The 17,684-nt window shown below is 32.9% G+C and overlaps 1 protein-coding gene across 2 annotated transcripts; it reads left to right on the top strand.

Annotated features, from left to right (window-relative positions):
- The first annotated feature begins 59 nt into the window (after positions 1–59).
- Positions 60–17,008, top strand: LOC141457793 (uncharacterized). Of its 2 annotated transcripts, none has more exons than XM_074135053.1 (10): positions 60–419; positions 518–736; positions 812–972; positions 5,950–6,062; positions 7,824–7,900; positions 7,991–8,211; positions 8,873–9,140; positions 10,932–11,171; positions 12,088–12,405; positions 12,603–17,008. In XM_074135053.1, exons 1-10 carry the CDS (start codon positions 378–380, stop codon positions 13,038–13,040), a joined length of 2,097 nt encoding a protein of 698 aa, XP_073991154.1. In that variant the 5' UTR covers positions 60–377; the 3' UTR covers positions 13,041–17,008. The 2 variants fall into 2 exon arrangements, with proteins under 2 accessions (XP_073991154.1, XP_073991158.1); XM_074135057.1 differs by having other exon boundaries at positions 61–419; positions 532–736.
- The last annotated feature ends 676 nt before the right edge of the window (positions 17,009–17,684 follow it).

Consider the following 17,684-nt stretch of genomic DNA (forward strand, 5'->3'; position numbering starts at 1 on the left):
TACTTTGTACTTACTACTTATCTTAATATCTTATACATATAAAGCTTTGGTAAGGTTATTTATGATTGTAGACAAAGTAAAAACAGCTGTATGGGCTGTGGCTGCTACTGTTACTGGCTGTTGCACTACTCGATTGACTATCTACTATGAAATCCCAATGGGTTCTTTCGGGTGAACAATTGAAGGATTTCGTTTGGCTGTTGTTGAAATTTTTAAGTGAAAATGTTTATTGAAATTACGTTTAATACCAAAGATTTTACCGTGCTTTTTAGTGTTTATAAAGGAGATTGGTTTATAAAATATGCCCAGAAATCGCTGATATAATTTGAACTCTTTTCCTAACTAAAAAAAAATCAAAAGTCCTATATATTCTCAAAATGTTCGTGATCACAATTACACCAACGTTGGTCTTCATGCAGGTTTCTTTTTTTATTTCTAATTTGGTGTCAAAAATAAATGTCAGATTGCTCTAAGTGAAATAAATTAATAATTTTGCTGTGATGTGCAATTTATATAGGTCTGTTTTTTAAGGATGGTAAATGTATTGCTAAGCAATAAAATGGGTGGAACAGTAAGCCACTTCTTTCAATCAGGGAGTGCACTTTTATCTGCAGGAAATCATAGAGGTTGTTCTGAGCATACAAGAGTTAGAATCCGAACAGTATTTGATGCATTAAGGGCAAATCCGAAAGTAACAGCCCATCGTTTAGAAGGTCTTCTTTCGCAAATTCCAAAGGTAAAGGATTTACAATTGAATTGAATTTTGATAAGAGATAGTTTCATCATCAACTTTTTGAAATTTTTTGTTAAGAGTGAAAACATTTTGGTGGTACACAATGAAGAGGGATATAATCTTCTTCAAAAATGTGTTGGGATAAATAATGTTGACATGGTGAGATGGATACTGTCAAGGAACACCGATCTTAATCGGGGGCCTTGTTCTTTTCCTCTGCACATTGCTTGCCTCAAGGGGTAAGTATCATAAAACATGAATGTTTTAAATTTTCGCCCTCAACAACTGCTGTTTCAATGTTTTTGTTAAATATATGAAAGATTATCAACCAATTTTTCAGATTTACCGATAAATAAATCTAGTGATTGTTATTGAAAACATTCATATTTCATCTTGAGCGAGGCCTTGCGGTTCCTATGGTAGCGACTTTTTTTTCATTATTGTTTCGTTTTTTTAGCTTTTACGCATAAAGTTGGCATTTCTAAAAGTGCCAAAACCTAATAATATTCCCTAGCAGTTTTAGTTATATATATTAATTATTCCTAAGTGCATTTTCAGAAACCTGCTTAGGTTAGAATTTATCTACATTCTGTTTAGCCTTAGGCAGACAATTATGTCGGATAAAGTTTTTAAATGATTTCTATCAATAATAGGGGTGTCTGTAATCGAGAACACTAAACATTTACAAATTATATCAAACGCAAAACCGAGGCCTACGAACGTGAGGCGATCTCCAAACAAAGCATCTACTATTTAAAATTATGTATTATCTTCTATTAAAAAAAAAAAAATACAATATAGATTGATAGTGAGGGGATTAGCTAAGTGGCTTGCGAGTACTGCTGAATTCGTTTAATATTTCCTGTTTTTATAAACATACCGTACAAAACTAGTCACTATGACCATTTACATTCAACATTTATAAAATTTAAGCCTTCCCGCAAAATTTATCTGAATTCTGCTAAAATTGGGCATATTGTCATAAATTTATGGAGGACCTCTCTAAAAAAGGCACATTATTAGGCAATATTGATTATAATTTTCGGTTCCTCAGTGTCTACAATTTAAATGCGAAATTCTGGATCCCAGCCACATCCAGCTGATTATTGATTTTAATTTACTACAGTTTCATTATTCAATGAACTAGAGTTCTACTCATACAGTACTGAAAATTAACATCTATAGCGATACTGTTTTTCATTTTAAAGCTTAAACATTCTTCATAGCATATTTATTGTTTTATAGCAAATTTTACCAGTACTTTGACAGCCTCTTTTTGTGTACCTTAAATAGTTTGCTGCGTTTCGTGCAGACAAAAAACTTTGAGAAAGGAGCTCTGAAGTTTTTTAAATTCTTCAAATTGCTGCTAAGCAATCCTAAGTACTCCTACTTCGAGTTTTAAAGATAATTATTTTTTTATTTGTTTAATTATCAACCAATTTCCATTTTTCGCTAAAACTGTTAATAGCCCGAATTACACTGCGCTTCATAATAATAATAATAACGGACATTTTCTGCAAATGCCAACAACTTTATTTTTATTGTAATGTTATCTAATTCATCTCATAAATATTTTAATGGAAGGCTGAAGTGTAAGGAGAAAAGAAGAGGTCAGGTGTACACCCTTGCTTGACTCCGGCCTCTTATTCATGAGTTAATTCGTCAAGAATCTCTTGTGATACCGTCTTACCACGAAACAGACCTTTGATGCTATTGAACAGTTTAGTAGAAACAACTCATGGGACATCTTAAGAAATAGTGCCGTTCGTCAATGCTGTTAAAAACCGATGTAAAGAAAAAGGCGTACATTTTCTTTTATTTTTCAGGCCCTCTGCAACTGAATAATGTGAGAAGTAATAAGACCCTCTTTCAAAAGACGGGAAAAGTACTTGCTTTACATAAAGTAGTTGGAATTAATCCCTCTTCAAAAACAATTAAGTTTTCACTACTAACTTTCTGATCGTAACTTCTACTTCTATTAACTAACTACTTCAATTAAATCTAAAATTTATAGATAATAGATTGGACATAACTCCATATAATGTCGTAAATCAGCTTTTAAAAGTCAAACAATAGACGGGCACATGTGCCCCTTAGAGGGAATTGGATTAGCCACTTCTTCAGGGTACTTGGCGTCCGTCCCTGCGGGTATTCCAGCCTAACAACATGAACATGAGTAACATTACACTGTAACATCTCAATACATTTACACAGTACAATAGGTCATAGTTGTGGTATACCCCTACTGTTAATCCTTGCTTCTATCTCTCCTTTGATCCTGCCTATCCCTTTCCTGACCCCCTGGATCCCTACTCAAGCTAAGCTGGGGACTCATCTCCAGGCTGAATGTGTTCAGGGTAATAAAATATATGTGCGGTAACGATCACCTTGGGGCACCAGGCGAAATCCCATTGTAATGTATCCTTCTTGAGGCAGACCTCCACTGCCACAGGTGACCGTTGATCCCCCACCACACGATGTACATAACGACTGCCAGGGGATGCTCTCAGGCGGGTCCTATCTCCCTTTCTGTAGTGCATGGTCGCAGACGACTAACTTGAGATGCTAGACCTTCGTGAGTTCTCGGCCCTGGGCCTCGCAGTTGATATTTCTGTGGTGGTCAGGGGCAGGGCACGAAATCATGTTGCTGAGCTCATGCAGGAAGTACTCAAAATCATAGAAAATAGGGTTAGAAGGATAGAACTTACTAAGACTATTCTGGTCTCTTTACTAGGAGAAGGGACGTAGACAGCTATAAAAATCTTATAAGTTTTGACAAAACTCTGGGCGGTGTTAAGTGTCTGGGCGTTGTCTCCTGGACTCCAGACTCACTTCGAAAGCTCATTGGAAGTGCACTGAAGGCAAAACAGGCTCTTTGTGGTACTTCTAGAACCTGTGGGAAGACATGGGGTTTACTCCCCAAAATGACCCACTGGCTCTATACACGAAAAGTTATTCCCATTATCACCTACGGTGAGGTAGTATGGTGGAGGAAGATTGATCAACAGGCGGCCATCAAGGCTCTGCCAGGATGCAGAGACTGACATGTCTGTTGATTACGAGGGCCTTTAGCAGTGTCACTACTGCCTGAGAATCACCAAGTGTGCAGTTCGCGTAGCTCCCAGAAACTGAATCTGGAGAGAACATGAAAAGAACTTAATGAAGTGTCCTGGGGTTAAACACATCAAGACTACGATGTCTTGGTTGTGTAAACAAAGAGCGAAAGTGGCTCTGTGCTTGGGCAGAAATCAAATTACTCTGATCATAGGCCTATTCACAGAGCGTGGTAGGTTCAGGAAGCATCTGTTCAAAGTGGGCCTCTTTATTTGTTCGATTGCGTTGCCATCGAATGATTGCGCTATGAAACCTTAGGATCTTTGAGGCCAATGAAGTTAGTAGTGCAAAAAGAATTAGTAGGGAAAGTCCTCAACCTCTTTAGTGGGAGAGGTTTCATTTACAGTAGACTCTCAGAAATCCGGACGGCCGGTCCGGATTTCAAAAATCCGGAATTTCTGGAGGTTGGCATGACTGATGATTTTCGTCTTTATGGCGAACAATTATGTCAATACTGTATGTGATAACGTTTATGTGCAAATACAACAAATACAAGAGTGAGTTTCCGAAATAAGTTACAGTATAAACACTCCGAAATAATAAACTGTAAGCTGCAGTTCTGTATTATATTGTACAGTAGTACTGTACTGTAATTAATAAAACACTTTTATACATTTACAAACTGAAAAAATACATTAACTTGCAGTTTAAATAACATTATTTACAACTTATCTTTTGAAGAAGTCCTTTATGCTCGTCTGCTTCACAGTTTTAGCTCGTTGTCTGGCCGCAATGTCCCTCAACTTCCTCAAACACGTAATGTTGGCTGCGGATATTCCTTCTTGTTGAGTAATGTACTCTAGCGCTCCGTCTAGCACTTTAAACCCTTCTGAATGTGGGATAATATTTGCCTGGTTCTCGGTTAGTTCTTCTTCCAAGGTTTCTTCATTTGTCACTATTTTAATAATATCGTCGTCTGTTATATCATTTTCATCGTCATTATTCCACTCATTAACATCATTTCCACTAACTTTGTCACATCCGGGAATTTTTTCTAACAGTGAAAGAACATTTTCTTTTTCCACTTTAGTTTCTTCGTTTTTAAACTCCCCCCCATCGATTTCATTGAACTTTTTACCCATATGGTCCAACAGAGGCTTCCATGAAGAAATGATTGAAATAGCAGGGATTTCTTCCCACCCTTCAGCTACCCACCTAATTACATCCAACACCTCAATCTTCTTCAATGCACTGATTTACTCCTCGTCATTGTCTATTGCCGATATCAAATAAGTAAGAAGTCGACGGCGGTATTTCAACTTTAATGAAATAGCATATATGTTACCTTATATCAAACCAACGTTTTGTCGTTTTTATTTGCAAGAAATTTTATTTTTTTAAATTCAAGATCATCGATCCGGACTATCCAGAGTCCGGACTAGGCCGATCTGGATTTCTCAGAGTCTACTCTACTAAATCCAAAGGGGGAAGGCACAATAAGCAAGCCTCTTTTGGCTGCAGTGCCATGGCGTACAGATCCCGCCTCGCTATTTTAATCCTTAACCCTAATTCCTTAACTAACTTTACTTCAATTTGATCCAAAATTGATAGGTGATAGATAGGACTTAACTCCACATAATGTCGAAAATCAGCTTGTAAAAGTCATACAGAAGGCGGGCAGTCAATCAATCACTGTTTTCCTTCTAGAACTAACGTACTTGTATTGACCCTCTCCGCCAAAAAAAACAGTAAATAGAAGCAAACTATTTTCACAGAACTCTATGAAACATTTACCGACGGCAATCACATACCAGTTCTTATCGCAGAGTTTTTGGAATCTGATGTACCGCTGGGGAGTCCTCCTATACTTATCAAAGAAATTTCCTCATTAGTGTATGAACTACAGGAAGTTCAAGGAAAGAACATGAGTCACCTCCACATTTTTCGTTTAGAAACTTTACAAGAAAATTGCTTACTGATCGCCACCTGGTACAAGTTATTGCTAATCCACCCCAAGGAAGGTAGGTTGAGTCGATAACTCGGGCGCTTTGAAGTACAGTGCAAGAGAATTTTTTATATCTCTTCCAAATTGGTTTTATTTTAACATTTTAAAAAAGAATTTCACGAATAAGTTTTAAAAGTAATATATTTTTTTGATACAGGTTCGATGATTGTGTTGAACTTTTATTAAAACATGGGGCAAGAATAGATGTAGAAGCAAGAATGTGTTGGCCTGGACCCCATAACCAAGCTTGTGAAGAGAGAGGAAAATTTTGTGAGTTCATTTTTGCTTCATTTGTGTATCTTAGATTAGCATTATTTTACTTCAAAATCTATAATTTTGCTAATAATTATTGAAATTCAGAAACATAAAAACAAGTATTTTTATAATATTTTCGAGCATAATGATTTTTGGTTTTAAAGCTATACGTATTCAACATAAATTATATTGATTTTTATTTCCTTTTTTTACTCCCTCTTGTTTGAGGTAAGTATCTTGCATCCCAATAAAATGGGTGTAAACTCTTCCTTTTAAAAATGTACAACAGTGTTACAATGGGGTTCAGAGAAGTTGAATATCAGTGATTGTTGGCTTATTCGTTATATATTCTTTATGCACTTAAGTTTTTTCGAAATAAGATTTTAAGATTGTTCATAGCACTAAATTATTGCTATCTCATTTGTTCTCATTTAGTTAAATTACTTAAAAATTATTTGTGATGTTACACCTGCAGTTCCAGAATGGTCGGAAGGTTTGGAGCGGTATTTACTTGGTACCAAGGATTACTTGTTGATGCTTCTTGGAGAATGGATCACTATTTTCCAGGCCTAGATTTATGATAATATTTTATTTATTTTGAAAAGCGGTCTCGCATGCCTCAGATAGTCAGGCTGAGTTCTTGGAGTTTTTAATTCGATCAGCGTTTGAATGTACCAGTAGTCTTAAATAGCATGCTTCTTGCAGCCTGGGTGCTGAGCAATAAGGAGATTTCAAAAAGGAGCTTTACCCCCTTTGACCTTAAGCACATGCAGTCGATTTCCGATAGCGGAAAAACACGCATCATTAATTTTATGGATGAGCTTTAAAGGCTAACGAAAGTCCTAAAACCCTACCAGGTTGTTTGTGTGATGCCTTGGGACCTCTTTCAGACACCTAGTTGGTTCCCTTATTGGGCTCTGTAGTTAAAAAAAAAACACCTTACAAAATAGATCAGAAGAGATTTGTTATAGATTTTTTGTCTGTCAGGACCGTTAAAATAAATAAAGAAATAAATAAAGGTAAATTTTTTTACCTTTAATTTCACTTTGAATGATTATAATTTAAGGTCAGAAGTGATGGAAATAGTAAGTGTAAGAGAAAGGGTAAAAGGAAGAGAAATAAGAATCTGTGAAATTTATTTAAAAAACAATGTTCTTGAAAATGGTATTTCATGACATCAACGCTCCCTCAAGAACTCTTCGAAATAGATTTTCCCGGAATATGTTTTAAATAAACATTATATATTGACGTGGGGCAGGAGTTGGTGTAGTGGTCACGGACGTGGATTTGTGAGTGGGAGATCCCCAGTTCGAAGCTCACAAACTTTGTATTCGTAACGAAAAAACTCAGTACTAAAGTAAGTGTTTCCGCCTCCATCCACGACATCTAATCGGTAGTTGGACGTTAAGCCCGCTTGAAAAATTAAGCGATTACTTTACTTTACTTTTTATATATTGACGTGAGGAGGTATACCAAATTTTAAAACAAATTCCCAAAAAAATGAATTTCAATGATTTTAAGTGAGCTTAATTGATAGATCTCATGAAAATACCTAATCGATAATTCAAATTTTAACCGCACACTCTCAAACAATACCAGTTTTTAGAAGCCACTTTTTGGTATCTGAGGAACTTCAAAACGTGTATTCTTTGTGGAAACCCTAACTCAATAATCTCATCGTATGCTTTGAAATATTCTCATATGGCGTTAAAAGTAAATCATTACTTCAACTCATAGCTCTTCAACACAGATTATTTCTTATCTTTATTATCGTAGGCGTACCTGATGATAGAGCTGACCGCTCCAGTGATAAACTTCAAAGTGCCATTTGTTATGCAATTGATGGGGATCAGGTAACATTAGTTTTTAATAAAATGATTGGTTTATTAAAACTTCAAATTCATTTTTTGTATTGTTTTTAAATTTTATCACGCAATTTTCAGGTAGAAACACTTGAATTGTTAATGCAACAAGGAGAAGACCATTGGCTTCCGTGGCAGCAAAAACGTCCTCTTTTGCATATTGCTTGTGAACGTGGGGCGTGGAATTGTGTTAAGTATTTGGTTGCTGAACGTTCAGAAGAAATTAATCAATGTTATGACGAATACTATCCTATTCATCAGGCGGCCCTTAGGCCAATTAAGTTCCTTGAATTGCTTATCAGGTAAAACTATAAACATTCTTTTGAAGTATTAAGGTATAGAAGTTAAATAATAAATGTTTGTGGTTCATTCGTTCTAAATTCTTTGTGCAGTTAATTTCTGGATTTTCGAAATAAGATTTGAAGATTGATCAATATCACTAAATTATTGCTATCTCATTTCTTAACAAACGGCATTTTATTATTATTAAGGGGACGAAAGCTATATTTCTATTATTCACAAACTAATACCTAAAGAATCTCCGCAGACAAATCTTTGCTTTCTTCAGTTTGGAAATTTCTGAGCATTGATTTCATGGCTTCCTTAATTTTTATTTAATTCCCTCACCTTTCAGATACATCGATAAATTAAATTTTATGCTTGTGTCATTACTGAAGCTAACGCTAAAGAGCCTCTTTAGGTTCATGATCTTTAATCCTAAACCATAAGTACCAGAAATTTGAATGATACTTTTTTTTGTTTAATTATTTGGTGTTTTTTTTTCAATCTTGTTTAATTATTCCATTAATGGAATAAATAGTTTTACGTTTTAACTTCGTTTTGCTTTGCTACGTTAATCCAGTCTTTTTTAAATCTGCTACCTCTGTATTGTAAAGTTAAATAAAAAATAAATGAATGAATGTACAGAAAGTAAGTGAAAGATCATCTTTTGTTCCTTGTTAGTTGCGGAGCAACAACCAGCGTGTGCACTGCTACACAACAAATGACTGTTTTACACTTAGTATTTCTGCTTGGTAAAAAGAGTGCTGAGGAAACTTTGCAAACTTGTAAATTACTACTCGATCATGGACTTCGAGATAAAATCAATCAGGCAGATTCACTAGGTAATACTCCATTACATGGTCTCATTGTAAGATATGCACTAGAGGAGGCCAGATATGGTTATGATTCTGACAACCAACCTTGGAACAAATGGGATGTTTTACATCTGGTAATTATATTTGTAATTGGTAAATTAATGGAAATGGTTACTTATTTATATGCTTCAATCAATTAGTTTGTAAATTGATTTTTTAATAGCATTATTTTGTCATGACTGCGCAACATTGCGCTACAATAATATGAAGCATTGCTAGAATAATATGGAAAATTGAAAAATTAAAAATTGTATCATAGTTATAAAATTTTGTTTTGAAATCAAAGCAGGTGGTACTGCATTGTTCTCTTTGCAATAACAAAAGTTGGATCCCTAAAAGTGCAATCCTTTACCCGCAAATTGTTACAAATTTTAGGGCCACTTATAATACATAAATAAATCTGGTGTAAAATATGCACGGGCTCTTTATCTTAATACAGCTAATTTAGTTATAATTATCAAATTTTCTTCGAAATATTTAATTACCTAAAATAGATACCTTAGGGAAATAGATTAAAATTTGGGTGTCAGTTCTGTCATTTTGTTTAACTTTTTACTTATTTCACCCATGTTGTTAACAACTTTTATTTGAAACCTTTTTCTAGACAATCGTTATATAGGCTTCTCTCTAAAGTGAAATTATGGTCCTTTATCTTATATGAGCCGTTTACTGCACAACTCCATAATAGAAAAAATTGAGAAATGGGATGAAATAATGCACTTGTTTTTTATAATTCTGTTAATAATATAAATCAAATAAATTTACCTTTATCATTCAGCGCCTGATGTTGAATTTGATTGATTTACATAAGAGCATGAAGTTAATCAAAATGGCTTCTGAAATAAATTATTTATTTAATGGTCACAAAATTTTTGACGTTTAACGGTGCTAATCTGTATTATTTGGGAAATTTATTACAAATATAAAAAGCTACGACTGAACCAAGTGCTTTGACACTTAAATTTAAGATATTTCAAAAACTGGAGTTGATCGATTTGTGCAGTGAACGGCTCATATTCTTAGGATAGTTAAATATTAATATTGGTGAAATTCTGAGATCCACTGCGGAAATTATCACTTCAATGAATGTATTGAATGGAAAACTAGTTCCTGCTTTTTCTCTAAACAGTTGTCACATATACCTTTTTTTTTATATGAGAAAATTCGTTTTAGACAGTTCTGAGAAGGGTTTTATTTAAAGTGTCATTTCGGTAGGTTTTTTTCTCTGGCCGAGAATGTATTGTACATTAAAAATAAAAGTGAAATAAACTTGATTTTTGAGCAAGAATATCTAACATTTGATATGTTAATAATCCTGCACCAATAATTTATCAATTTGGACAAGATATTTAGAGACGAGGGCGTGGTTCCATTCCAAAGGCGTATAATATTAGTTTGCACTGTGCGTAAAAAACTGAATCATCTTTGTGATTTACCAACACTTTCTTTATTCTATCTAAGAATTTCTTTCAATACTAGTAGCGTTTCTCCCTTTATTTGAGAACCCTTTTATCGCTAAAGATACTTGACCAGTTGAACTAAGTGGGATCCCGAGTTTGTGTTACCCGTTTTACAAACTGCATAATCTCAGAAAAAATCATAATATTTTAAATTCGTTTTCTTAAAGAAAATGCATAAGTTATAACCTTGAGAATTGCAGTGAGTAAATGTTAACATCAGAGTTTTTCTTTCAGAGCGACAAATAATGACTAATCTTAGTTATAGAACAATTACCACTCTGAAACCTTAAAAAAAAGAAGAATAATAATAGTAATTGCCATTGCTGGGCGCTAATAATCTCGGCCGTTGATGTGCCCCAAAAAAGAGTAGCTAATGCTGACTTAAATTTTAATTATTCTTAACAGGTTCGTTATCTTTTACAAAACGGTGCCAGACCATCCATTAATCAACCTGGAAATAGTGCTTTAGCTTGTGTATTGAGGCACGTTAGAGATTGGGAGTTTAGATATGAATTATTAAATATGTTACTTCAGGAAGGAGGCAATCCTAATGTTGTAGGTAGAGATGGCAGTGTTCCGCTTATGGTATGTCTCGTGCCGCTCATTAATAAAGATCCTCTTCATCATTTTACTCACACCATGAAGGTATTTAGTTTTTTAATGTACATATTTTAAGTTAAATCTTTGATTAGGATCTTTTGAATTTTAATTAAAACCAAAATTAGATTTTTATAAGAATAATAATGCTATTTAGAGATTTTTTTTGTTAAACTTTTTTAGTAGATTTAAAACGTGCCCTAGAGTACAAAAGTAGTACTAGATCTTTTACAACTGTTACTCATCACCATTTAGTTGGCTATAGGTTGCCACTGGCTTTTTTTAGAACTGAACCAAAATTTTTCTCCAGTCCTCCTCTTTTTACTATAAGCATTCTTTAAGAGCAAAACATTTTCTAAAAGAAAATAAGAAGAATACATTGTTTGGACGGTCTCAGTGCTCTCCCGCAGTTGGACCATTATTTTTTAAACAAATATGTTAATTAAATAAACTATTTTCAACTAAAAATTAATAAAATGAAAAATTTACTCAAAAAGTAGATGGTCAACGGTGAATTCCTAGTGATTTACCTTGCTTTTATATGAAGAGTATTAGAAAGCATTAGTAACCTAGTGAACGAAACAACAAGCCATAATGCTTGGTTTGCCTTACAATTAAATAGATTTAATTTTAAGAAAAATATCTGTTATTAATATTAAATTTTAATAATACTATCTTTTTCTTTTGAGGCTAAAAGTACATATCGTTGGCTTAAAGGTTCTTTTTCCGCATTCTTTACTTACCTCATTTATCACATTTGTTTTGGTTTTTATTAATTTAAGAAACTATCATCTTACCGTATTTTTATCTTTACGGGTAAGATAAAAATATGCCATGAATGATTTTTGTCTTTAAAGTGAGACATTAGTGGATTTCTTCCTAGATTAGTGGATAAATTTGTATTTTTTTTTTATTACCCGTTATGAAATCATTTTTATGGAATATATTTTGTATTTATTTGCAGGTTTGTTATTTGAATTGCGTTAGAATTCTATTAAAACATGGTGCAAATCCGAATTGTTCTTCACGCAGTAACCTGACACCTCTTCATGTACTAATGTTCTCCGCTAGTGAAAATATGACATTAGGCAGAGATTTGGACCAAAATATGGAATTCATCCGCAGTCTATTGGTTCTTTTGCTTCAACATGGATTACAAATAAATATTCAATTTTCTAATAGAGCTCATCATATATGGCAAGCTTTGCTTGATATGCTTTCTTCAACAAGAAATTCCTGTGATATGCAACATGTGTACAATCTTACGCTTACATTCCTCCAGGTATTCTTATATTTCTGATGATTCTAAAGAGATTAAGATAACATTTACTTTTTCTCAAGATAAACCATAAATATAAAGATTTTAAAATTCAGTTTTACGAGGATTTGAAAGAACTCGAGGATAAATTATCTGACAGTATAAAATAACAAGATAATAGTTCATTTAAGTTTAAAAAATATTAATGTTCTTTTTTTCAGTATGGAGCTAATCCAGATATTAGTATAACATGTTCAACTTGCGAAACTTCAGTTGCGTCGCAAATATATCTCCGATCTGCAGGGTCTCTTCCCGTTCTTTATCATTATGTAATTCTTGTTTCAAGAAAAGACGATCTCATTCTTGATTCTCAGCAGAGGTTTGCTTCTTTGATTTGGTTGTACGCTCTTACTATGGGACATAAAGAACTTTATTCTACTTTAGGGGCGTTATTAAGAGCCCAGGAGGCTGGTATAATTCCAGTCAGGGCGACTGCTCTTTGTGCCTTGCTAAAGGAACTTAATACCCGACCTAGAACTCTGAAACAAATGGTTCGTTGTGTAATTTATAGAAGTATTGATCGACAACCTGGACTTAATGTAAATAAGTTACCGCTTCCACCTTCATTAAAAGATTATATTTTAAATTTTGAGCAGTAGTAGATTTCTGGAAAACAATTTTTTTTTGTTTCGCCTTTGACGATTTGCAAAAGTTTTGCGATAGATATTACCTATATTATTCAATTGCATTTATAGTAGCCTGTGTGGACATACCAAAGATTTACCGATTTATTGCGTCTAAAATTTATTCAAAATATGTTTGAATAAAATTATTGTACATAAATAATTATTTGTATATTTCTAATATTATATGAGCATATATTTATATTGATGGTATATTGTAATTAATTGATTGTAGTAAAAATTAAATGTATTTCATCAGTAGTATATGTACATACATGAATTATAAGCTTCATTGTAAGCGATACCACTATCTAGTTAATTTTGAACAAAAAAATTACTCATTTTTTATTTTCTTTGCACGAATATGACTTTTGTTTCGCCATCTTACAAGAATTTAATTTAGTTCCTGCAGAAAGCATGTTTTTTCTATGACTTTTTTTTGTTAAAAGTCTGTCATTCACTAATCAATAACTTAATTATAAGTGTTTTAAAAAATAAAAAAAGTCATATTTCGTCATATCATTCTGTAGGAGATCATTTTGTAGGAGAACGTTTATTTTCTAAGATTTGACTCTTTTTTTTTTTAATTTGAGGTGAACTAAAGAAATGTAATCGAACTTTCTTTTCGCCATTCAGATTTTGGTCATTGCAGTACACTTAATAAGTCAAGTAACTAAATTATTACTGAAATGTTTGGTGATTGATAACATTTTTGAGGAAACCAAAGATTTTTTCAGTCCCGCCTTGTTTAAAAATGTGGCCTAATATTTTGAAATTCTCTATCTTAAGTTTTCATTGTAATTCTTTCAGTGGTTGTCACAGGCATTTTTGCCCCGAGTAGTTCTTTTTTTGTGTGTTATATATCTGATATAACATATGTCTCAACTTGCATAATACTAAATTAGCTTTTTTTATTTTATTTTTTATTTATTTGTATTTCTATTTTTTTTTTATTCTTTCATTTTTTGAAAACTGTTCCAGTAAATTTTTTACTATTTATTATTAATGGTAAAGATTAAAAATTGAACATAAAGGTCAGATCTTGTAGATTATTATTGGAGGCATTTCTTGAAAAGTAAAGCGGATTTATCTAAAAAATGTTATCATTAAGTATTACTTTTTGAAACAGATAATTTTCATTAATTTTTGCAAAACTCTTGAAAACCTTAGCATTCGGGTTTACACTAAATTCTTAACTAACGCTTCAACTTATTGCAGAAGCATTTTTGAAGAAGTTCGGAAAACTTAACGCCTACTTTATTCCAAACAAGGCATTCATGTGCTCTAGATGTCATCTGTATCCAAGTCGGTGTTTAGAACCTGCAATTTCATGAAGCAAATGTCATGGAAAGTACACTTCAACTAACTATCTCAACATTAAGAGGGAGCTGGACAATCACCAAATTACTCAACACAGAAGTTGAAAAAGTAAGACTTCTCGTGAGCTACTGTCTCTGGAAGAAACGAAAAGACACAAAATGAACATTACCCAAATTTCTTCTCTATAAGTTGAAAAAGCCTAACAACAAGTAATACTGAAAAATGTGACTAAAAAGCAATACAACTGAAAAACAAATTTATACATTCCAACAAGATAATGACGCTCGTATTAATGACGGACTGTACAAACCAACCTCTCCTTTATGTACGGAGCTCCTAATCTCATTTACTACTATTGAAATCTCTTGGACTATACAACAAAAAGCTCCAGGACGTAATCCTGAATACTCTTAAAAATCTACTGACGAAAAAGTATGGCTTTCCTAATAGAAGTTTTCAAATCATATATTCTGCTTGGGGTGCTTTACCAAACATTCGAAAATGCATTAAAAATCGTATTTAATTAAGCAGGAAAATCAGAAAGCAGAAACTAATGGTAAAGAGAATCAACCCACTTACTCACTCAAACACCTGGAGTGGTGAGGTGATTCTCCACATTTTAAACACTGGGTCGGGACTAAAATAATTTTTAGAGTGTCCTTATTGTGTGGGCAGTTAGAGAATAAGAAGGGAAGCCTTCCTTCTATGTTGTACTCATTGAGTATTAGAAGCGGTTTTCTGAAATATGGTTTTTTTGACGTTATTTTTTAATTTCACTCCGCAAAGAAACGTTGAATATGTAGGATAAGTTTTTTTATCGTTATTTTTTCAATTAAAATAACAGCATAATTTTCTACCAGCATTTTTTGTACAGCTTAAGGAATACTTCTTAAAATAGCGTGCTCGTGGGTTACGATCATAGAATATTTTGTATATAAATCTTCATTTAATTTTGACAGTTTTCTGAGTTTTGATTGCTAATTTTCATTGGTTTTTACATGCGGGTACAAACTATTGCCTATTAAGTTTTTAAGTACTTCTGTTGTCCGTTTTACAGAATGAAGAAATTTTAAAGGTGTTTTCTTTTGTATCATCTGGTTCTGCATAATTGTATGATCATTTGATTCGTCGTTTGGTAGATCTTAATATTTTTTTTCGGTTATACATAGCCGAGGAAAATTGATTTTTTAAAATTCTCTTTATTTCTTTAATTTTTGTCTTTCCTTAATTACAGCTTGTCTGTACTTACCCTCTTCAGCTCATATTTGTCCAACACTAAAGCAGGCGCGCACTGGTTACTTTTTTTTACTGCTCATTACAACGGGAGTTAAATATATTACACTAAGCTAACCCTGTTAGAAAAACTAAGAATTTCACTGAGCTAATTGCTGGTTCTTTATAATATTTATAACTTTAACAACAGAATTAATACTGTTGTTAGTACTTTCTTTTTTTTTGAAGATAACTTAATTTTATAAACAAAACGTGCAGATGTTATGTACGTCATCTAATTCGCAGTAGTAAAAGTGGATAACTTATTTACTCGGAAATTCTCTAGCATAATGATTATGCTTTTACTCTTAACTCTTTTACATTTGACAACTAGACATATATTTCATCCATATTTTAGCTTAATTTTATTTTATTTTTTATTCCTCTAAATTTCTTTAAAAAGCTATTGCATATTCCACATTGTTAGATTTTCTCCTTTATTACGGTAATTCTTACGATATCTTGTCTTCATATCATTGCATTAATGAATCAATTTTTGTTTAAATTTTTTGCGCGCCTCAATTAATAGTTCTCTTTTAAACTTTCGATTACAATTTTACAAAAACTTGAGGCTTTACTTATTTTAGTTCTTTTTAAGAGCTTCTTTTTATGTAAAGTTGTCATTCTTTGTGTCGTTTAGTACCGAAAAAAGTAATGATAAAAAATGCGTTACCTCCAAGATAATCTACATGATCCGAATGTCAAACTAATTTGAGTAGAAGTTGTTGGAAGTAATAGGAAAAAAGTATTGTTTAAAAAAGTAAATTAAATAAAGCAAATAAACTATATTACATTTTTGACTAATTTTTAAAAATCAGCAGATAGCGTATGATCTTTAAATATATTAAATTTTAATTACTTTTCATTATTTTTGGTGACTGATTCATTGTTATAATAGGATGAAAAATACTTTCATTTCAGTCATTGTATTTTTTTATTATGCCGAGCTTTCGATGTAGGGACTAGGTAGAAAGCTCGGCATAATAAAAAAAATACAAAATATTTTGAGACCTGTATTTATGTTTAAAGCCATTATATTTCTGGGTGAATTTTTGTTTTTAGTTATCATTGAATGTACAATTGGTTATATGCTTAAAGGGCCTATATAAAAAAATTAATATAATGTACTGATCAGAAGCGGCTTCATGCTATGTAAATAAGCCCAAAAATTAATTATCCTTGTCATTTAATTGTAAGAGATTCTTTAAATAGCTATAATCATTTACATTTTTTGAAGTAAATATATGAATTGCATTGCAATTAATTGTTACAATTAATTAGAAATTACTGAGTGCTGTGATATTAAATAATTGTTTTATGAAACAAAAGTAATAAAACTATTTCATCCTCCACTTGGAATTTCTTTCAAGCCAGCTATTTTTAACATATTACAAAATATATTAATCTCTTTTATCATTTTACCAAAAATAAACAATTTTTAAGTTTAAATTTTATTCTGACTGAACTTTTTTTCGTAGAATAAAGAAATGGAGATAGTTTCCATTATAACAGTAACAAGTGAAGGGATTAGGTCAGTTTGAAGTTCTGTTTTCTAGTTTCAATCTAGGAATGCGGTTCTTAGATTTTCTCCCCTGGTTTCAATCTAGGCATGCGGCCCTTAGATTTTCTCTCCTGGTTTCAATCTAGGTATGTGGCCATTAGATGTTCTCTCCTGGTTTTAATCTAGGCATGCGGCCCTTAGATTTTCTCCCCTGGTTTCAATCTAGGCATGCGGCCTTAGATTTTCTCCCCTGGTTTCAATCTAGGCATACGGCTCTTAGATTTTCTCTCCTGGTTTCAATCTAGGCATGTGGCCCTTAGATGTTCTCTCCTGGTTTCAATCTAGGCATGTGGCCCATAGATTTTCCCCCCTGGTTTCAATGTAGGCATGTGGCCCTTAGATGTTCTCTCCTGGTTTCAGTCTAGGCATGCGGCCCTTAGATTTTCTCCCCTGGTTTCAATCTAGGCATGCGGCTTTTAGATTTTCTCCCCTAGTTTCAATCTAGGCATGCGGCCCTTAGATTTTCT

The sequence above is a fragment of the Rhodnius prolixus genome, unplaced genomic scaffold, assembly GCF_049639745.1.
Source record: "Rhodnius prolixus isolate KJV_2025 unplaced genomic scaffold, Rpr scaffold_1, whole genome shotgun sequence".
In the NCBI taxonomy this organism is placed as follows: domain Eukaryota; kingdom Metazoa; phylum Arthropoda; class Insecta; order Hemiptera; family Reduviidae; genus Rhodnius; species Rhodnius prolixus.

Bases quoted from the DNA above. Each gene is read 5' to 3' on its own strand.
- LOC141457793 (XM_074135053.1), top strand. From the start codon at position 378: ATGTTCGTGATCACAATTACACCAACGTTGGTCTTCATGCAG. The intron at 420-517 runs GTTTCTTTTTTT...CAATTTATATAG, and splicing joins CAACGTTGGTCTTCATGCAG to GTCTGTTTTTTAAGGATGGT. The intron at 8,212-8,872 runs GTAAAACTATAA...GTTCCTTGTTAG, and splicing joins TTCCTTGAATTGCTTATCAG to TTGCGGAGCAACAACCAGCG.